Source organism: Saccopteryx leptura, chromosome 9 (genome assembly GCF_036850995.1).
Source record: "Saccopteryx leptura isolate mSacLep1 chromosome 9, mSacLep1_pri_phased_curated, whole genome shotgun sequence".
Taxonomy (NCBI): domain Eukaryota; kingdom Metazoa; phylum Chordata; class Mammalia; order Chiroptera; family Emballonuridae; genus Saccopteryx; species Saccopteryx leptura.
In genome coordinates, this window is record NC_089511.1 from 81,100,302 (window position 1) to 81,122,089 (window position 21,788).

The 21,788-nt window shown below is 50.8% G+C and overlaps 1 protein-coding gene across 1 annotated transcript; it reads left to right on the forward strand.

The window, feature by feature from the left end:
* The first annotated feature begins 12,790 nt into the window (after nucleotides 1-12,790).
* On the forward strand, nucleotides 12,791-19,907 carry PPIF (peptidylprolyl isomerase F). The gene is made up of 6 exons (XM_066349187.1): nucleotides 12,791-13,087; nucleotides 14,318-14,348; nucleotides 14,856-14,944; nucleotides 16,686-16,782; nucleotides 17,591-17,666; nucleotides 18,926-19,907. The coding sequence occupies exons 1-6, from the start codon at nucleotides 12,896-12,898 to the stop codon at nucleotides 19,059-19,061; spliced, it is 621 nt and encodes a 206-aa protein (XP_066205284.1). The 5' UTR covers nucleotides 12,791-12,895; the 3' UTR covers nucleotides 19,062-19,907.
* The last annotated feature ends 1,881 nt before the right edge of the window (nucleotides 19,908-21,788 follow it).

Consider the following 21,788-nt stretch of genomic DNA (forward strand, 5'->3'; position numbering starts at 1 on the left):
GAATTCATATACTGAAGTCAACACCCACTACCTCAAAAGGTGACTTTATTTTGAAATACAGTCATTGCTGTTGTAATTAAAATGAGATCATTGGGTTGGACCTTCATCCAATATGACTGGTGTCCTTTTCATAAAAAGGGAAATTTGGACAGAGACAGACAGGCACAGAGGTGAGACAACGTGAAGAGACACAGGAGAAGAAAGCCGTCTATGGGCCGAGGACAGAGGCCTGGATTAGATCCTTCCCTCACAGCCCTCAGATGCAGCCCACCCTGCTGACGTCTTGTTTCTTCTGGCCTCCAGAACTATGGAACAACTTTCTGTGGTTGAAGCCCCTTCATTACTTTGTAATGGCAGTTATGGCAGCTCTAGCAAATAAATGCCAGACCCCAGACAAGCAAGGGGAAGGTCTTTCTGACCCATTGATAAGGCCACCTGTCAGAGCAAAGATAGCCCTGGCAGGAGCAGACTGGCTTGAGGGTACATGTGAACCCCCCCCCACCACCCTGAGGTGGGAGGTGGGGGGCGGAGAGCTTGCAGGGAATGCAGTTGTAGTGGGTCTCAGTACCTGTTAGCAGGTAGAGTAGAATCTGAGATAGTATCAATAGTGTAATCTTTGTATGGCCACCCTGGTGAGGTCTGGCTAGATGTTCTACTGTAAAAGCACAGTGACACCATCGCTATTTAGGGAGAAAGAAGGCTACATCTGGTGGCAGTGGACCCACTGCCCAGTCTGTGTGAGGGAGCCTAGGTCATGTGTTAGTTGGGTAATGTCTTCAAGAAACAGATGCTGATAGGATTATCTGTGAAATAATTGTATTAAAGGAAATACCTGTGAAAGGAAATGGAGTGGGAGAAGGGGAGGTTGGGACAACTGTCAGACTGTCAGACAAGTTTGACCTTGACTGAAGGAGAGAGGGAAGGAAGAGGGTTGGTTGAATGGAAAGTTCTTGCACAGCCCTTTGGGGAGCATCTCACCAAAATCAGCTATCCGAGGCGTCTGCCTCTCCCAGGAGGGGGTTGCCTTAATACCCCTGCCGTGCATGGTCATTGGCTGGGAGTGTGGCTCAGGGGCAAACGTGAAGACTGATTTCAGAGTGCAGCAGCCTGGGCCAACTTCTGCTTTGCAGGGAGAGATCTGAGCAATGATTTCTCACAGCTGCCACACTGGGGCAGTCAGGAAGGGAGATGTGAACCACAGTGGAGAACTACAAAAAGTATGAAGCATTTAGGGGTTAAATGATGGAATGACACATGAAACTGATGGTGCTAAGATGATCTCCCCCTCCCTTTATGGATGTTTCTCTCATCACTTGCAGGGAGTTGGAACATTCTTTTTCTTATGCTCACTGGCCATTTGTATTCTGCATTTTGTGAACTGCCTGATCATTTCTTCTATGTATTTTCTACTGTGGTGTTAGCATTATTCTTGTTGATTTTCATCGACAATTTTAATAGTAAAGTTACACAGATATTTTCCCTGATTGGTTGAAAGCTCCTTAATCATGTAATGGATATGAATTCTGGTCTACAAGTACAAGTAGACAAGAAGCACAAAATTAACTTTTCTACAACTGAACTTAATTTTTTTTCAAGCTTCCATTTTAGCCAAATGGTGAAAACAATTTGAGTAATTTTAGGGTAGACCCTTCTCCCATCCTTTCTCCCAGCATTGCCTCCAAGTGCCTGGGGATGAAGCAGTACCAAGCTAGCTGAGTTGGGTATCTGTCAGGGCTGTCTTTGTCAATCCCTGGTGTCTACTGAGGTCCTCATTTCCATCTGGCTCTTGACAATGCCCTACCATGATCTCATCCAACCACAGGGCCTCCAAGTCTTCAGGCTTACTGGGTCATCCTGGGCCCTCTTGGACCCCCGGGAAGTCTGTCCCTTGCTCCCTACACCATACCATGGCTGTGGGGAAGAGGTGGGAGGTCTACCTGTTTAGACACACCGTGTACCCATTTCTGAATTCACCAGGGAAAGTTAAGTCCTGGGTTCTCACTCCTTTCTTGGGTTCTACTCAGAAACACAGCTCAGGATGCCCCTGCTTCCAGATTCTTCAGCTCATCCACAGGTTCTCATGTCCCTCTGTGGGTCTAATTTACTTGCTTCTCCGCTACAACCTTCTTCTTCCAACCTTGAGAGTCCCACGTTGGTCGGGTTGGATAAAGGTGGAGGCTGGTTGGGAAGGCTAGCTGAATGATCATGCATATTTTTCAAACCAAATGGTTGTGTCCTTAAGGTTTTCTGGAAACGTCAAAACCAAGTATCGCCATTATTTCTGAAAGCAGCAAGCCCCAAAGCATGAAGGGAAAAGCAGCAAGAATTACCTGGGAAAGAAATAGGTCCTGGCCAGTTGGCTCTGCCGTAGAATGTTGACCCGGCATGTGGAAGTCCCAGGTTCGATCCCCAGTCAGGGCACACAACCATCTGCTTCTCCACTCTCCCCTCCCTTTTCTCTCTCTTCCTCTCCTGCAGCCATGGTTCAATTGATTTGACACATTAGCTCCAAGCACTGAGGATGGCTCCATGGAGCCTCTGCTCAGGTGCTAAAAATAGCTTGATTGCAAGCATGGCCCCAGATGAGCAGAGCATTGGCCCTAGGATGGGGGTTGCCGGGTCTATCCCAGTTAGGGCACATGAGGGAGTCTGTATATCCTGTACTCTCACTTAAAAAAAAAAAGGGAGGGAGGGAGGGAGGGAGGGAGAGAGAGAGAGAGAGAGAGAGAGAGAGAGAGAAAGGGAGAAAGAAAGAAAGGAAGAAAGAAAGAAAGGGAGAAAGAAAGAAAGGAAGGAAGAAAGGGAGAAAGAAAGAGAGAGAAAAAAAATACAGGTTACTTTAATCCAGTTGTGACCATGGTGACTTCTGAAGTACAGATGTTTAAAACATGCGCACCATCACATAATTTCATGTTTTTCTTTATAGTTCCTCCTATTTGCTTCTACGCTTCCAACACTTCTGGCTATTTTGAAACCAGTAACTGTTGCCCATGGAAATAGTTTTCTTCTACCAGAGGTGGATTGAGATCGATTGAGGCCCTGGGCGCAGAAGAAAATATTGGACCCCTTAAAAAAAAGAGAGAGATGGGAAAATAAAAATACATGTTAACCATATTTTTAAATAAATAAAAAATATTATGTACTATTAATGTTAAAATTGTACATATGAAACCAAACTTAGTGTCATTAGAAAAAAGTGTAAAGTTGGGGTTTTGTGGAGCCCTTCAGAATTTGGGGCCCAGGGCGTGTGCCCAGTGGGCCCACCATTAAGTCCACCTCTTCTACAGAGACTTTTATGGAGTCGCAGGGAAGGTATGCCAAAGGACTCACGTATGGGAAATTGCGGCTTGGTAGGGTTTCATGGTTGAAATGGGAGGCTGCCCAAAAGTTCCCAATGTCTCATTTCCATTCGTCCCACTACAGAAAAAGTTCAACCTAGTCTTCAGTAGACTCAGGAGAAAGATTAGTGTCCAGATATTCTGTGCCACGATTCAATCCATATCAAAGCTTAGTCCAGTCCAGTATTTGTCCCTGGCCTCCAGCACAGCCTGTGTTCTTGGCTGCACTTTGTTGGCACCATGTCCAGGCCAGTGCTCAGAGTCCACTCAACAGCCAGCAGCCTGGCGCCTCGCAGCTCCTAGGAAGACGGCAGACAAACGGGCAAGCACGGTACAAGTGAGAACAAGAAAGACTGCTTCTTTGTTAGGCTTAAGTTATATCATCTTGGGCTAGTTACTTCTTTAAACTTGTCATATGTGCCTTTACCAGGCAAGCCCAGGATTTCAAACTGGTAACCTCAGCATTCCAGGTCCATGCTTTATCCATTGTGCCACCGCAGGTTAGGCCACTTCTGTAAACCAACCAATCAACCTAATCTTTTGTAGACTTCTCCCCCTAACCAATTCAATCCTTTCCCAGGCTAGATTGACAGGCTTCAGTGGTCGCCATCTTGGTTCCTACTGCGCATGCCTCAAAGTAGAAGTACGGCCCCCCATAGTTGGTGGTCTTTCCTCCTATGAGGGAGGCAGGGGTGTTAATCCCCTTAGTGGGGCAAGGCTGCAATCTCTCCTGAGGTGTCTGAAACTGTAATTTCCTAGTGAAGCCAACAGACTTTGTAATGACTGACTGCCCTTGCTCCCTTCCCTTATCAATAGCTAGCTACCCACACTACCATAACCATATACCAGTATTCTCTTCTGGCTGTTATGGTTTCAATGTTGCCTTTCTCTCACCAATATGCCAATAAATGACTTGGAGGTTGTACTCTACTCTTTCTGCTTCACCAAGTAGCCTAGACCCAAGGGAACTAAATCAGAGTCTCAGAACTGGAAGGCATCTCATGGGTCACTTGATCCCATCACCCACCCAGTGGGAGGCTTCTTTATGGCATCTCTGCTTGATATTTCTCACACCCCTCTAGCCATGGGGATCTTACTACTTTAAAGCATTGTTATGTGAGATCACTGACTGATAGAAAGCTTTCTCATCTAAATAAGCCCAAGTGTGGTTCCCTGCTGATCCTGCTTCAGGCCCCTGGGGCCCTGCTGTGTTCTCTGCCTAACAACCTGTCACCCTGGCATGGCATCCTGTCCACCCCTTACCCCCTTGCTAGTGAACAGACTTGTCAGAACTGTTTGCACAGTATCAAAGGATCTCCCCCTCCCTTTCCCGGCTGCAGTGTCTACTGAATTTGTTGGGCCGGTCCATGGGCAGCTGAGCTTTACACCATGATGCCACTGGGACTAGCCCAGTGCCAGGGCCTGTGACATGGACACACTATTTTTGGAATGTAGCCTGAAAGTCAATGAAATTTTTGAGCCTCTGTGCACAGAAAATCTGAGATCTTTATGACATAAATTGAGGCTTCTGCCAACCTGACTTGTACCTGCTCACATTTTGTACTAAAATTCAGCAACAGTAGTGACAGGAGCCAAATTCTGGGATTAAGTATAGCGGGCTGCTCGGCCACTTAACACAAGGGAAGGCCCTTGTGACCTTGGACAGTTAACTTCTGTCAGCTTTGGAACCTCCTTTATAAAGAGCCGTTAACACTAACTAGTACCTGTTATTAAGGGGCATGTAAGAATTAGAAATCAGGTTGTAAACTCTTACCATGTGCAGTTTATTAAGTATGCAATGAATGATAGCTATTTTTCTTGTTGTTATTAAGCATCTAAACCTGTAGTACTTATTTTAATTGTTATAAAAGACAAACACTTGCCATCAATGATAGGCAATATCAATTAGAAGGTAAGCAATGAGGATCAGAAAGGGATTTATTCTAAGAGACAAGGGTGAGGTGTCAACATTGGCAAGTAGAGATTAAGAGGGTCAAGCCAATAGATCCAAGAAAATTACACAGGTCAACAGAAGGAACAAATCAAAAAAGGGAAAAGAGACTGCAGAATAGCAGGCTGTTTGCCTCCTTGCAACCACAGGGTAGAGAGCCCAGAGCTCAGAGGAGGTCTGCCCACACAGGATTTTGGTCTTGGCAAAGGCCCAAGCCCCATTCCTCCAGGACCTAGCAGTGGGGGCCTCTCCTTAGGATAATGATGCCAGTCAGTGCTGATAAACAGAGGCAGAGATGGGGCATGTACAAAGGATAACCAGGGCTGTGCTTGAGGACCTCTTAGGACCTGCCCACCAGATCCCGTTCCTAGTGACTCAGGGCAAGAAGAGTGTAAGCAAATTCAGTGTTTATCTGTTGCTTACCTGTGCTAGTGGATGCCATCTTTGCATGGCTGGAGGTCAGTGGTAGATTCTCTAGGGCAAGAAGGCCCAGCCAGGAGGGGTCGGCGCAGACTTTGGAGTCAGTAGACCTGGGTTCAAATCCAGATGAGCCACCTGGTGTCTGTGTGGCATTGGGCAAGTCACAGGTTCCCTCTCAGCTGTCATCTGTCACATAGGGTCCACAGCTTCTCGCTTGCAGTGTCATAACAAGGACTAGAAGGGATTGCAGAGCTAAGTCACCAAACACAGGGGCAGGCAAGATGGAATAAGGCTGCATGGAGGGAGGGTGTCTGGCCTGATGCAGGTGCAGAGGCACAGCGTGGAGCCCCCAGGCCTCTGAAAGGGGACACACAGCCAAGGAAACTGGGAAGAATTCAGTCGCACTTTGCACTGGACTAGAGTGACCCCAGGCAAGTCACTTAACCGTTTCTGGGCCTCTGTTCCTTCACTTGTAAGATCGGGATAACAATGTCCACTTGGCAGGTCCTCTGAGGATCGGGGCCATAGAAACAAAGGGCTTCATGAAGAACCTGACGCGGAGTCATAACGTGTGGCCCTGGCCCTTCCCAGAGGCCCCTCAGAGGTGCGGCCAAACCCCGCTTGGGCCCTTCCGCTGAGCACCTCCTCCAGCTCCTTCCCTCACTCAGGCTCCATGTGTGCAGCTTCAGAGGAATGAGACAAAATAGCACATTCCAAGGCTTGGCCAAGACAGGCCAGCCTTGTGTTTCAAGGTCAGGTTTCCCTGACTGTGCCTGTGAGGTATTTGCCAGGAGTGGCTGGTGACACAGCCTGAGCCAGCTGAGAGGGCAGATCAGGGATAGGCTGCGTGTGCAGCCCTGGGCTTGTAATCAGCTGTTAATGGGCCCTGGCTGGGGGCGGGGTGTGTGTGTGTTAGTGACCTAGTGCTGCAGAGCAAGCGACCTGGCACCTTCAAACCAATAACCAACTATCACCTCACAGTGTCTGTGGGTCAGGTGTCACATGTGGGTTAGCTGGTGCCTCTGGCTCAAGGTCTTTCAAGAAGCTGCAGCCAAGCCTTGGACTTGGGGCAGCAGACACTGCAAGGACCCTCCAGACTTGCAGGGTCTCCTCCAAGCTCACTCATGCGCTGTGGGCAGGCTGCAGAGACCCATGTCCAAATCCCTCATGGGTTTGCTGGTAGTACTACATACACCACACAGGCTGCCTGGTGTCACAACGTGGCAGCTGGTAAGGAGAGAGAGACAGAGAGAGCCAGTCCAAGCAAGAACCACAGTCTCTTTGTAACCAGGTCTCAGAAGTAGAATCTCATCACTTTTGCAGCAGTCTGTTCATGAGGAGGGATTAGGTCCAGGTGGAGGACCTGTCACTAGGTCCAGCCCACACCCAAGGTGAGAGGACTACACCAGGTCAAGAGTACCAGGGCAGCACTGGGGGGCATCTCAGAGACTGCCTGTCTCAGAGGGGTGAATGGGAAAAATGTGCCATCATAACTTTGTTTGTAGAGTGGAAAGAGCCCAAACCCAGTGTCTCCAGCTCAATGCTGATCATTCTGTGTAGCCTGCAACTGTTGCTCACCTAACTGGTTAGAGCTCCAGCTTCTTCCTCTATCAAAAGAGATAACAGCCTGACCAGGTGGTGGCACAGTGGATAGTGTCAGACTGGGACGCGGAAGACCAGGTTCAAAACCCCAAGGTCACCAGCTTGAGCACAGGCTCATCTAATTTCAGCAAGGCTCAGCAGCTTGAGCCCAAGGACACTGGTTTGAGCACAGGGTCACTTGCTCTGCTGTAGCCCCCCCCCCCCTTCAAGGCACATATGAGAAAGCAATCAATGAACAACTAAGGTGCCGCAACAAAGAATTGATGCTTCTCATCTCTCTCCCTTCCTGTCTGTCTGTCCCTCTCTGTCTCTCTCTGTTTCTGTCACACACACACACACACACACACACACACACACAAAATAAAAAGAGAGAGAGAGATAACAAACAGTCCAGCCAGTCGCCCTTACGGGCTGTGGGTGGGTCAAAAGATGGGTGGCTGTAAATACACTGAAGGAAGCTTCTGAACACTACACAGTAGGTGGTGTAAGGATGGCATAGTTGTATTAAGGGACTTCTTGGGTGGACAGTCATAAAAACCACCCATAAAACTCCCACAGTGCACACCTTAGGGTTCATATCCATAGGACACATCATCATTCACTCAAAATCACTTTCCCTCCTCAATTCTGACCCCTCAACTGGCCTTGGCAGGGTGGCATTCATTCATTCATTCTTTAACAAGACCCTAGTATGTTCAAGGCCCTTCACCATGTCATTCTCCTTAATATGCACAATTCTGTGACATTGGCATTATTCACTTCTCTTCACAGTGAGGAAACTATGGCTCAAAGAAACCCATGCACCTCCCTGAGCTCACATAGCTACATGTGATTTAGTCTAGGTGTTTCCTCCTTGGTCAGGCCACACAGACCCCACCCATAAAGTGTCACCCTCGACCCCGTCACTGCAGCACAGCACCTGGCTTCCCTGGTGTGGAGTACACACCACTGTCTGAAATCATTTTCTTTCTTTCCTCTTTCCTTACTTTGTTTTCTTTTTTTTATTATTGTTCTCTTTCCTTTGAAAATATGTCTACTTTTTGTCTAATGACTGCTATGATTTTCAGTGCCTAGAAAAGTGTCGGCCACATAGCAGGGGTGCAGATCATAGCTGTGGGGTGAACAAATACATAAGTGAATAAATGAAATGGGAAGCCAAGTCTCCAGCTGAGTTCTGCCTGACTCTGACCCCCACACTTTCAGGAACTGGGGTTGGTTGACAATCACCCCTTCCCCCAGATACTACTTACAAAGTCCTTCTATGGGGGCTTCTCAGGAAGCATTCCTCAACCCCCAGGGCCTCCTGGATCACAGTGGACAGCAGATACACCCAGACGGCTAGCTTTTTTCACTCTGCTCTGTGGCCAGGTGGGCTATGCAAGAGCCAGATGCCAGAGAAGGTGAGACTTGCCCTGCCTTGCTGGCTGCTTCACCCAGGGGTCCACACAGTGACTTTTCAAACCACAACTACGAGTTGATGTTTCTCCTCTCTCTCCCTTCCTGCCTGTCTACCTATCTGTCTGTCTGTCTTTCACTGAACAAAAAAGAAAAAAAGATCTGCTGCACTGGGACCACCTTCCCCACCTTCATCTTTCTGTATCCCCAGGTGAAACTCAGGCCTGCACATAGTAGGTGTTCTGAAAACAGGTCTGCTGCGTGAATTTTGCCAAAAGGGCCCTGGCAAGAGCGGAGAGGAATTCGCCCACATCGCAGGACTTCCTGGCTGTGTGACCAGGACAAGTCCCGTCCCTGGAGCTTCCGTTCTCTCATGTGTACAGTGGAGGTTAGAGCTTGCTAACTAGTGGCCCAGGGGCCCTGCCTAGGTTGTCAATATATTGCTTCAGGCTCAGTCAGTGTTTAATTTTGTTTTAAAATTAGTTCCCAACATTTAAAAATGGGGAGATTTCCTTAAAACCTGAAGTTTTCAGCTTTTATTGAAAAAATGAGAAGACTTGGCTATACTGAATTCATAGTATCACACATAACAATTGGCCTGGGCAGCAGCTGCCCCTTGGATTAGGGTGTTTGGATATAGTACACGTCCCCTCACTAGAGCCTTACCCAGAATGCTTCACTCACATACATTACCTCCTGGCCTCCAGAGCGGTCTGAGTTTGCAATCCCTGAATGTCATCTCTAAACTCAGCACAACCTGACTGTTTCTTGTTTGTTTTTGCTCTGGGAGGTCTAAAGACTGATATTACAGGATCCCTGGATGACAAAAACCATTAACACCCTGGATAAGAAGCCATTTGGGCTGAGTAATGGAGAAACTGCTGTTCCTAAGGATGACACCAACTGTAAATAGCCTCAGAGCCAGGTGAGTGCTCAAGGGCTGGGCACTTTTCAGTTCATCGCCCAGCCCAGGAACTGTCCCTCTTCATGATGCCACTGAAGACAGTCCAGGTAGATGACCACACAGCTGAGCCTGCAGGGAGGAAGTGGAACTTTTCTCTTTGCCAGGAAGGTAGTGATGATGCTTGATTTTCTAAAGAGGGTGGAAGAAATAACATGAATGAAGGAAGCTGGGTCTCGGTCTAGGGTCCCAGGGATGGGAATATTGTACCACTGATGGATCACCAGTTCTAAGCAACAGTGTTAGACCTCAGCTTGCCTTCTCTGATGGCCACCTGCCCTCCCCTCACCAAAGCCTTCAGCTCATAGTCAGTATTGCAGCTTTTACTTGAGGGTGCTCTGACCACTCCCAGCTCTGGACCGGTTTTAAGTCACTCCTCTGGAATCTCCTCTTCATATCTTTGTGTCCCTGCCCCTCAACCAGACAGACATCTCTCCATTTCCCAATTTCCACAGTCAGTTTCTATCTTGCTATATTGTCTACTAAATTCTTGTCTCTCTTGCCCTTCCCACCCTGTCCTAATAACCAGCTCCTTGATGACAGTGAGAAGTGCTTGATATATCCTTGACAAATCTTGATCTTGGAGTCAGACAGCCTCCAAGTGAATGGAAGCAGCTCTTCCCAAGTAGGGCTGCTCATACTTCAGTTGGGTGGGAGATTAGCTGAGGCCCTTCAGAAGCAGTTTTAAGAGACAACAGGGTACTACTAATGTACTTGGCATGGTTAAGAGTTGTGTGAGCGCCTGACCAGGCGGTGGCGCAGTGGATAGAGCGTCGGACTGGGATGCTGAGGACCCAGGTTTGAGACCCCAAGGTTGCCAGCTTGAGTGCGGGCTTATCTGGTTTGAGCAAAAAGCTCACCAGCTTGGACCCAAGGTCCCAAGGTCACTGGCTCGAGCAAGGGGTGACTCGGTCTGCTGAAGGCCGGTCGTCGAGGCACATATGAGAAAGCAATCAATGAACAACTAAGGTGTCGCAATGCACAATGAAAAACTAATGATTGATGCTTCTCATCTCTCCATTCCTGTCTGTCTGTCCCTGTCTATCCCTCTCTCTGACTCTCTTTCTGTCTCTGTAAAAAAAAAAGAGTTGTGTGAGCTGAGGGCCTGGAACTAATACATGGGGTAAATTTATCTTTTCCTTTTTCAAATTTATAGTATGCATTGATACGGGGTGATCTGAGAGATGGACTGAGGGCCCAGAAGTGGCAGGGCATAAGAGGGCTCCCCTCTCGGGCCTGTTCTACTCCCAGTTTCAGTAATGAGAAAGAAGGAGGAATTCTCCAGGAAAAAGACCCCATCCTGAGCTGACCTGGAGAGCAACTGGGCTCCAGGATGCAGCTGGGGATTCACTGAGTGACCAGACCCTCCTAGACCAGAAATATAGAAAAGAGGATTGAATTTCCAGATAAGGGTCAAACTAGCATTCTCTTGAGGTTAGGACACTATCCTCTGACCTCATGAATTCACTTGGGTTAGCATTTTGCTGCTCAATGCTTTCCCAGGAGTTGATTTGATCTGGGTGGGAAAGCCCAGACCTGATCCCAGCTCAAGTCCACCTGATTCCGCCTTTTTTTTTTTTTTTTTTTTTTTTACAGAGGCAGAGATAGACAGGGACAGACAGACAGGAACGGAGAGAGATGAGAAGCATCAATCATCAGTTTCTCGTTGCACATTGCGACTTCTTAGTTGTTCATTGATTGCTTTCTCACATGTGCCTTGACCGCGGGCCTTCAGCAGACCGAGTAACCCCCTGCTGGAGCCAGCGACCTTGGGTCTAAGCTGGTGAGCTCTTTGCTCAAGCCAGATGAGCCCGTGCTCAAGCTGGCAACCTCGGGGTCTCGAACCTGGGTCCTTCCGCATCCCAGTCCGACGCTCTATCCACTGCGCCACCACCTGGTCAGGCTCAAGTCCACCTGACTCCAAGGCCCAGCTACCACCCTCTTCACTGGCTCTTTGGACCTCTGAACCCCTGCAACTGAGACCCACTGCTGCCTGAGCCCCAAACCCTGAGCAAGGACCATTTAGTCTCTGTCTATCACTGATGCTCTCTCTCATTCATTTTATCCTTGGAACAGACTTGGAAAGAAACAAGCAGGGTAAGGATTATCATTATACTCTTATCTCCATAAGGGAAACTGAGGCTCAGAGAGGTCTGGAGGATTGGCACAGGCTGGTGACAGGGACTCCAGGTTTTTCTTAGCTCTAGACAGTGCCTTCCTCTCTCTGGGCCTCAGTTTCCCATCTGGAGGGTACAGGTGCTGGCTCAGAGGCTCCCTTAGGAACCTGCTTGTTAATCACTGGGGGCCTCCCATGCCTGCAGGCATCTATGAAGTCCATTGCAGCATGTGGGGTAAGTCCCCTTCCTCGTAGTTCCTCCTGATCAGTTCCATTTCTCTTCCTACTTGTTTTTTCTCGTTTCCCTATACTCCCTATACAGTGGCCCTGTGCTGCACTGCCTGTGGATTTGGTGCCGTCCAGGGAGGTCTGTCTCGGGGTGAGTGGGATTGCACCAGGGCTGTCAGCCTGTGGGGTTGAGGAGAGGAGTCAGACCCAGTGCTGACGGAAGGCTGGGGGCTGTGGGAGTATGACAGGACCAGGCCATTTCCAGTCTTGCAAAAAGAAGATCTGATCTCCAGAAGCATCTGTGGACAGGACAAGCCTGTGGTCACCATGGGAGGTGTCTCTGCCATCCTCACTCTAATCCAGCCTCTCATTTCCTCCTTTCTTTGACTGGTTCTAGTGTCCCCATTTCTCTTGGACTCTGTCCACAGAGCCTATGCGGAAAGGGGCGGCCTATGTGAATGTAGCCTTCTGTTATACTCAAATAAAAACATATGGATACTCATATTTCGGAGCTAAGCACGTTTTAATATTTGTTCCATTTTGAAATATAATCTATTGGGACCCTCACAAAATGGAACTGGTTTTCTCTTTGCGAGGTCGTGTCTGCTCCTCAAGTCTCTGGCCCTGGTGAAGTTCAAAGGATTTCATGCTCTACCTCCCCACCAGTCCGGCTGCGTTGCCCACCAAGGTCGACAGGGGTCGCCCGCGGACTGACCCGAAGGGGGCGGGACGGGGCGGGACCGCGAGGCCTGCCCAGCCAATAAAAGCGGCGGCGCGCGGCAGGGTGGACTCGCCCCTGGGGGTGCGCGTGACCTTCGCAGCTGCCTTCCCGCTCGCAGTGCGGTTCTCCTGTTCCGTCCCGGCCGGACCTGACCCGCGCGGCTATGCTGGCGTTGCGTTGCGGCTCCCGTCTGCTCGGCCTGCTCCCTGTCCCACGCTCCTTGCCGCTGAGCCCCACGGCCCGCGCCTGCAGCGGAGGCGACGGCGCCCGCGACCCGTCCTCTTCCGCCGGGAACCCGCTGGTGTACCTGGACGTGGGTGCGGACGGGCGGCTGCTCGGCCGCGTGGTGCTGGAGGTGAGACCACTGGTCTGGACTGAGCGTGGGGGACGTCCTCAGGAGAGCCCTGGACCTCGGTCCAGCGCTGTGCCTGGCTCTCTGGGTGACCTTGCCTCCTGTTCCCAGGCTCTGGGCCTCAGTTTCCCCATCTCTAAGACGGGGGATCGTATTCTTCTTTTCCGGTCTTCTCTGGGAACTTTGGGGAAGGGGGAGCGGGGGCTAGGGTACGTGTGGACAAGAAAGCTCAAGGTCAGGTCGTAGACGGTGAGGGCCCGGCCCCGCTAGCTGGCCAGGAGTGGGGGAGAGTTTCCACGACCTCAGGGAGTCGGAACTGGACCCGAGCACCACGGTGGGGGCCGCAAGCCCCACTGGGCGCTCACGTGACGGCCTTGGCTTAAGACCAGCGCGACCCGGCCCGCCCCCACCGCCAGGCTCTGGGGGTCGAGCGAGGGTGGCTTGGAGCCCGTCGCCTCTGGCGCAGTGCGGGGACTGGAGGGGCTGGGCAAGCAGCGGGCTCCAGCCACCAGGCGGACCCCGGGATGGTGAGTCTGGGCACTGTGCCTGGAGCCCAGTTCCGACCCCAGCCACCAGGAAGGGAGCGAGGGGGTCGACACTCAGTTCCTGCCCCTGACTCTTTGGGCCTTTTTAAAGAACAAAACAAAAAGCAAGGAGTCAGGACGGTAACAGAAGTTCGGTGTACCTTCAAGGGTGGCCCTGTATTGAACAAAGGGGTCTCAGTTAAGCCTCAGTTTCCTCTTCTGGAGCATGGAAAACATCATTCCTGCTCCCATTTAATAGTTTGGCACCAGGGTGGTTTTTGAAGCTGGGAGGCAAGAGGCCAGCTTGCATGGGGCTACACCCTCCGCTGACCCCTACCCTTCTCTGAGCCTCAATTTCCCACCTGCGTGTTGAGGAACTTGGACTGGCTCCTCTCCAGGCCCTGAATCTGACCCTTTGGGTCCAGCTGTAGTCGTTCTACCATTCTTCCCTAGAAAATGGGCTGGGATGGCATTGTGATCCCTCCTGACCCATTAGGAAACTGAGGCTGCCTCCCCTCCCAGCCTTGGATTCAGGAAGCAGCTGGCAAAAATGATAGCTGCTTCGGGAGCCTTCTACGGGCAGCTGGGAGTAACGGACGGAATGGTGCGTGGTTCTTTCTCAGCCTGCTTGGCCACCGTTGGGTGGGGAGGAGATTCCTTCCCTCACCTGCCTCTAGATGACCATCTTGTCCCGCTTCTCTCCCTACAGCTGAAGGCAGATGTTGTGCCAAAGACAGCAGGTAAGACAGGGCCTGGGGCCCTGAGTCTGGTCTAGGTAGAAGGCGAGGTGGGTGGGCTGACAAGGGAGTCCAGGCAAGGAGACCCAGGGCCCGGTGGGGATTCTGTGCGTGGCTCAGCCATTGTGCACATTGGAGCAGCCTCCGCCTTCTCTGGACCTGTGCTGGCACTGCCCACCTGTGTGAAGGTAGACTCGGTACCAGTAAAAGGCACATGCAAATTTCCTTGAGACAGCTTCCTCCCTCCTAGGGCCCAATGTGGCTCACAGCCCTTGGACTCCATGCGGTGCCGAGCTGGTGCTGGAACAACAAGGACTGTGCTCTGCCCCTGCAGTTTGAGAAGGAGATGACTTGTCCCAGGTCACGCAGCCAGAGCAGACTCAGGGAGTGGGCCTAGGGTCTTCCATGCCCTGCTCACCTGGGGGATTAAGGGGATGCTGCCTAGAATGAGGTATCAACCCTGGAGTTGAGGCCTCACCCTGTTGACCTGCCTCTCCCTTCCACCCTCAGAGAACTTCCGAGCCCTGTGTACTGGGGAGAAGGGCTTTGGCTACAAAGGCTCTACGTTTCACAGAGTCATTCCATCCTTCATGTGCCAGGTACTGTGGCCCTCTCCACTCAGGCTCCTCTTCTGTGAGTCGGGGTAATGACGGGGCCTCTTCACAGGTGTTATGAGCAGTAATGAGGAGGGAGCATGTGTCTGGTGCTTGGAAAGTACTGAATGGAGGGCAACTGTAATTACTGTCTTGGCCTCTACTCTCACCCTGAGCGGCTGGAACTTGTCTGCACTGCCATATCCCTTTCCTGCCCCAGAACTTAAGCAGTAGGGCAGGTGGAGGATGGCCCTGCCCAGCTGGTTTGGGAAAGTTGAGCCTTTGGAGGGCCCACTGGCATTGAGAGTGAGTATGTGTGGGAGGCAGATCTCAAGGCTTTCAGAGGGCTCGTGTATTCAGGCAGTCTCTGTGGCCCCCTTTGTATCACACTGAGCATGAGGCATGGGAGGAGAGGAAGAAGAGGGAGGGAGAGGGCACGAACAAGAATGCACAGGCCTGGACTTGGAGATTCTATTTCCAAAGGAGGGCATCTCTGTTGAATGAGTATGTTCTTTGGTTGTGTGTGTCTTGCCCATTTGTCAGAGGTATTAGTATTGCTGTGTCAGAGGTTTTAGGGTAGCTGTTGACACAAGGACTTCCCCAGAGGTCAAGACTCATGCTTCCTGGAAATGGTCCTCTGTTAGTTTAGACCTGCTAGGACAGGGGTTTGTGTCTTAAGGCCAGCAAACCTAGAGGCAGGGACATGTCATGACCTATTTAAGTTCTTTCAGCCAGGACTTTTTTCAGCCGTTCCCTCCACCCTACCCTGGTGGCTGTAATCATATGGTAGTAAGTGGCAGTGAGCTGGGGCTGGGAGTGCTGATTTGTCAAGTGTGGCAAGTGCCAGAGGAGGGACAGGGAGGCTGTGGCATGGGGCAGGCTTGGCCAAGCTCTGTAGCTTTCTTCTTCAAAGGCTCCCAGGAGCTGACATGGGTGCCCTGAGCCGGCCTAGGGTCTTTCTCTGAAGAGCAGCATGCCAATGTGGGGGCTTCCAAAGCTGGAGGGCTCTCTGAGTCACGAGGGGCAGTACTAGGGGGCCCAGGCCAGGGTATTGTCCCTCTTCGGGGATACCTTTGTGGCATTTGTAGATGCTTCAGCTAGGCTGATCAGGTCACCCCTGTGACCTGAGAGAATCTCATCTCAGGAAAATGGTGACATGGCCTGGGACTAGGGTGGCAGCCATTGGGCTCTTCTGGCCATGGAAGCCTCAGAGCAACCCTGAGGAAGGATGCCAGCCCTGGTGGACTCGACTGAGTCTGCAAGGCAGAGGGAAGCCACTGGGCCTGGCCAGGGGAAGATACTGGGACAGGGAGGAGGCTCAGCACAGGAAACTGGCTCTGTGCTAGCAGCTGCTGCTCCCAACTGACCAGATGTGGGATCAGGGGCCCCTGGACACCTTCCTGTTTACCTCTAAGAGTGTGTATAGAAAATTTACATCGCTAAGAATCATGTCATTGGTCATTAGATCCTTTGAGGATCATTTAAAAACTTGCTCAGACAAAAAGTGAATCATGGATAGTTGCTGTGCAACCAGGACAATTATTGTGTCAGGAAATAATTGAGCTTATTTTGCTTTTATTTTCCTTATTATCTTATTAGACCTTATATAATTGGATGCTTTTTGACCCCTTTGCCTAAAGGGCTTCTGGCGGGGTGGGCCTTAGGTGGATGGAGGGTTTCCCTGTACTGCAGGGTGCCCCCCTGCCAGCTGTGGGTTGCAGCCACTCAGAAGGTGCTCTGCTTGCAGGCTGGCGACTTCACCAACCACAACGGCACAGGGGGGAAGTCCATCTACGGAAGCCGCTTTCCTGATGAGAACTTCACACTGAAGCACGTGGGGCCAGGTGAGTGGCAGCTGCCATGCTCTGTCTGGACACCCGAAGCTTGGGCCCCGCCCCCGCTATGCCCAGCAGGCTGGGAGGCTGCGGTCTGACTACCATGCTGCTTTCTTCAGTGCTCAGGTTGGTTGGTTGGGTTTTCCTAGAGCTTTTTCATTCTGAGCTCTCAGTTTAAAAATAAATATTCTTTGGGAACGTGGCAAGGGGGAGAGCCTTGATGCCAAACACAGCTCAGTGTCGCCTTTAAGACACAAGGTACAGTGTGGAAAAGTCTAGAGTTGGGGTGGGTCCCGCTCTCTACCACGGGAGCTTCCACAGGCCCTTCCCTTCCCCTAGAGCAGTGGTCCCCAACCCCCGGGCCGCGGACCGCTACCGGTCCGTGGGCCATTTGGTACCGGTCCACAGAGAAAGAATAAATAACTTACATTATTTCCGTTTTATTTATATTTAAGTCTGAATGATGTTTTATTTTAAAAAAAATGACCAGATTCCCTCTGTTACATCCGTCTAAGACTCATTCTTGATGCTTGTCTTAGTCACGTGATACATTTATCCGTCCCACCCTTAGGCTGGTCCATGAAAATATTTTCTGACATTAAACCGGTCCGTGGCCCAAAAAAGGTTGGGGACCACTGCTCTAGAGGACAGGCCTCCCTGAGGAGCTGGTCTCCCTCTGGGCCCTGGCTCTCCTCTTCTAAGCTCCAGACTCTGCAGACTCAGCTGTCCTTGTGGTTTGAGCCATCTGTTCTTTTGAGTGACTTCCCAGATGAGACACCTCCTGGAGCAGCGTGGTTCACCCCTGTTGTTTTTTCAGGTGTCCTGTCCATGGCAAATGCAGGGCCCAACACCAACGGCTCCCAGTTCTTCATCTGCACCATAAAGACAGACTGGTGAGTCCCTGCTCCTGGCCCAGGCCCTTTCAGAGTAGGGGCCCCCTTGCAGCTGGAGGAGGAGTTACATGCTTTCTGAGGAAGGCAGTTGAGGCTGGGCTGTGTGTCCTGGGACAGTAGCTCTCCTTGGAGCTGTGTTTGTGTGTGTGAGAGAGGTTCCTGAGAGGGTGGAGGGGATGTGGCTTGTTCGTGTAGTTCTGTCTTGATTAGGCTTCCAGTTGTCTCTGTCAGCTGGAATTTTCTCATTGTGTTTTGTACACACATACAAAATGCATTTGGGAAATGCTGCTGAACATACCAGGCCTCAGGGTGGCCTGTCATAGGAGCCTGTTCACCTGGTTTAACCTGCTGTTTCCCAGGCTTATCTTGATCATGGAATGCACCTTGGGAAACACATGGTAGACATTTGGAAGTCACACCTGAGTTTTCGTCAGGCTTAGCAAAGTCCTGGAGGTAACCACCAGCCTTTAGAGCCCTTTTTCCCACATGCCTGTGGATTTTAGGGCTATCTTCCCTGGCCAGTTTTCCATAAAGGGGTAAGTTTCTCTTCCCAAAGTCCTTTGTGTCCCAGCCCTGGTTGAGGGGATGACAGCTATCCAGGAGCTGAGACTTAAGAAAGAAAGCCCATTTCTGAGGACTTTCAGGAGACTGAGTGGTGGTTGACTGTCTCTAGCCTCCAAGCCAGAAGGGACATGATGTTGCTGGGCAGACCCCTGCTGGCTCTGCCCGCTCTCTGCTCCATCCATGGATCCCTTCCTGGGTCCTGGAGCTCTGCCCTTGGCTGTCCCCAGCGTTGGCCTTGCAGGCACTCATCCGAGCTGCCTTTTAGATTGCTGGAACTCTGTCAAGCTGAGAACTGCTCAGGACTTAGTCTCACCACACTTGTTATCTTGGCTCTCACCTCATGATCATGACTGTTAAAACAGTTCCCTCTACACAGACCTTTTATTTCTTTAAAGTAGTCAGTGTGCTCTAATCTCCCTGAGCAGAGCAAGAATAACTCACTTCACAGATGAGGTCAGGTGAGGTCACTCAGCATGACAGAGGCAGAACTTGCCCAGAAGGGGCCATCCTTTGGTGGATTTTAGGGAGGTCAGCAAGGCTTGATAGTGGCAGCTTTGGGAAGTGGATCCAGCTTTTCGGTGTGAGTTCCTTTCAGAATTGCTGTTTTCGGTAGATGGTTCTGAGCAGGTGACCACGATGGTGGCTGACATTGCACTAGTTTCGTTTCTGTTCACCTGGCCCACCTGTCCTCACAGGTTGGATGGCAAACATGTTGTGTTTGGCCACGTCAAAGAGGGCATGGATGTTGTGAAGAAAATAGAATCCTTTGGCTCCAGGAGTGGGAAGACGACCAAGAAGATTGTCATTACAGACTGCGGCCAGCTGAGCTAACCCCCTACGGCCAGGGTGCTGGGCCCACGCCACCCACACCTGGCTGCTGACTCACCCCGTCACCACCTCCATCTCCCCGTATGGAGTCGCACGTGCTTGCTCCATCATCCATGAGCTCGAGGAAGGCATCTCAGGAAGGTCAGGCCCCAGGACCCACAGACTGCCTCCTCAGTGCCCACCCTTCCTCAGGACACTATTTCTGGACCTCCACTGTGGACATCATGTCACTACTCCTCATCAGCCATCAGCTGTGATTGTCCAGCCCAAGTTCACGTGTGCCTTGGACATTGGGGGGTAGTGATGGGTTAGCTTCAAGTTCAGACTTCTGCCTTTTCCCTGCCCAAGGGGAAAGCCAGGCTGCAGAAAGGGCTGTTATATATTTGTTTAATGATGTCCTCCTAATTGGAATAATTTAATTAACAAGACTGCCTGGAGACGAAGCTGTGACACTAACTACTCCATGCTGTGAGGTGACCTGAGTCAGTGGGCCAGGACACAGAACTCTGGGGCTTGGCCTCTGGAGCACAGTCAGGGCTGTTGTGAGAGGTCCCATGGCTGAGCCTTCCATCTCAGCCACCGAATCCTGCTGGTTGGCTGTGTCGTTGCTGAGAGAGACCTTGGGGTTAGAAGCAGACGAACCTGGGGACAAAGGCAACATGAATCCCTGCGTGGAGGCAGACCCAGCCTGTGAGCGCCTGGGCTCTGGGAGAAAAATAAATGCGAATGTCCTGGTGGGCTTTGAGTTTTCTATGTTTAATAACTTAGCTCTACTGAGTATATTTATAATATTCTTCAGGGACGTTTGTGTTCGCCTTAAATGTGAAAATAAACCTTGTTTTCTATAAAGACTGTGTCAGTGTTTTTAGGCAGTGTCTGTGGTAGCCTGTGTCTGGTGCTACACTGAGGGTGTTTCCACAGACTGTCTCATTTAACCACCCAGCCCCCCACGAGGGTGACTGTCATCCCGTGTGGCAGGCGGGGCGACGGGCTCAGACAGACTGCATTAGCAGTGTCTGTGGTAGCCTGTGTCTGGTGCTACACTGAGGGTGTTTCCACAGACTGTCTCATTTAACCACCCAGCCCCCCACGAGGGTGACTGTCATCCCGTGTGGCAGGCGGGGCGACGGGCTCAGACAGACTGCATTAGCAGTGTCTGTGGTAGCCTGTGTCTGGTGCTACACTGAGGGTGTTTCCACAGACTGTCTCATTTAACCACCCAGCCCCCCATGAGGGTGAGTGTCATCCCGTGTGGCAGGCGGGACGACGGGCTCAGACAGACTGCATTAGCAGCACAGCCTTTCCACGGACACTGGTTCCACCCACATCCCAGCTCCGCCTCGTGGTGACCCTAAGCCTCCATTTTGCTTAGCTGCACAATGGGGTAATAGGAATGCCACTGCACAGGATGGTAGGGGTCAGATGTGAAGTGTGAAGAACATAGCACGGTGCCTGGCACATCGTAGTAATAAGCACTCTGGAGTGACAAGGATGATGACATTTCCCATGTGTCAGGGTTTTAGAGGAGAAGGATCTAAGATTGTCAAAGGTGAGGCGTGGACTTGACTATGCTAAATGTGCCATTTGGAGTTAACTTCTAGGTGTTTCTGGATCTACCGGGAAAGCAGATTCGGAGGTAAGTAAGAGGAAGACTACTCACAGTGTGAACAGAGTTCTTTTCACACTGGGGTTCTCCAAGGTAGGTTATGTGTGGTCACACGCCTTTGTAGTCATTCTGAGGTCAGTGGTTAGACCTGGGTCATTTGGAGTATGGGGTTGTGGGTCAGGTTTTGTGAGGTCACAGGTTGATGTAGTCACTAAAGTCATGGTGAGTTGGGTCATTTGGAGCCATGGGTTGTTTCCATGAAGTCAGATCAGCTGCGTGAATTGGGAACCCAGCCAGCTAGCAGTTTAATTATTTATTTATTTATTCATTTTTAGAGAGGGTGAGAGAGAGACAGAGAGAGAGAGAGGATAGAGAGACAGAGAGAAGGGGGAGGAGCTGGAAGCATCAACTCCCATATGTGCCTTGACCAGGCAAGCCCAGGGTTTCAAACAGGTGACCTCAGCATTTCCAGGTCGACGCTTTATCCACTGCGCCACCACAGGTCAGGCAGCTAGCAGTTTTAAACTGAGAATCGGGGGGTCCCCAAAGCAGAACAAGGTATCCTCCTATTTTTTTTTTTTTTGTAATTGGGGCTCTGCCAGAAATTTTATTTGAAGAATGGAATCTTGAGCCAAATAATAATAATTGGTAATTGCTCACCCAGTTCAATGTTTTACAGATGGGTAAACTGAGGACCCAAGAGGGGTTTGATTGCCCAAGGTGAGCCTGTGAGTCACCTGGCCGAGCAGGGGCTGGAACTTCAGGCCCGCCAGTTCAGATGCCTTTCAGATGCACAGTCCTCTTAATCCTCAGATCACTCACGTTCTGAGTTCACAACTTCAGTCCCTGTGTAATTTTCCTCGCTCTCTAGGGACTCTTGAGAGGCAGAGGTGCTATTGACAGGTTTGAGGAACAGCTTCTTAAGGTGACCTGCTGGCCCCGTGATGATTTCTAAGGGGTCTCAGGGTCACAGAGCCTTGTGTGTAGTTCACAGAGCATTTCCTTTTCAATGGGTCTGTGTTTCTGTGTGTGCGTGTGTGTGCACGCGCATGCATGCATCCAGTGGAGTCTGATGTATGGAGGACAGAGCGAGTATGAAGAAATTTCCTAAAAACTGAGTTTCC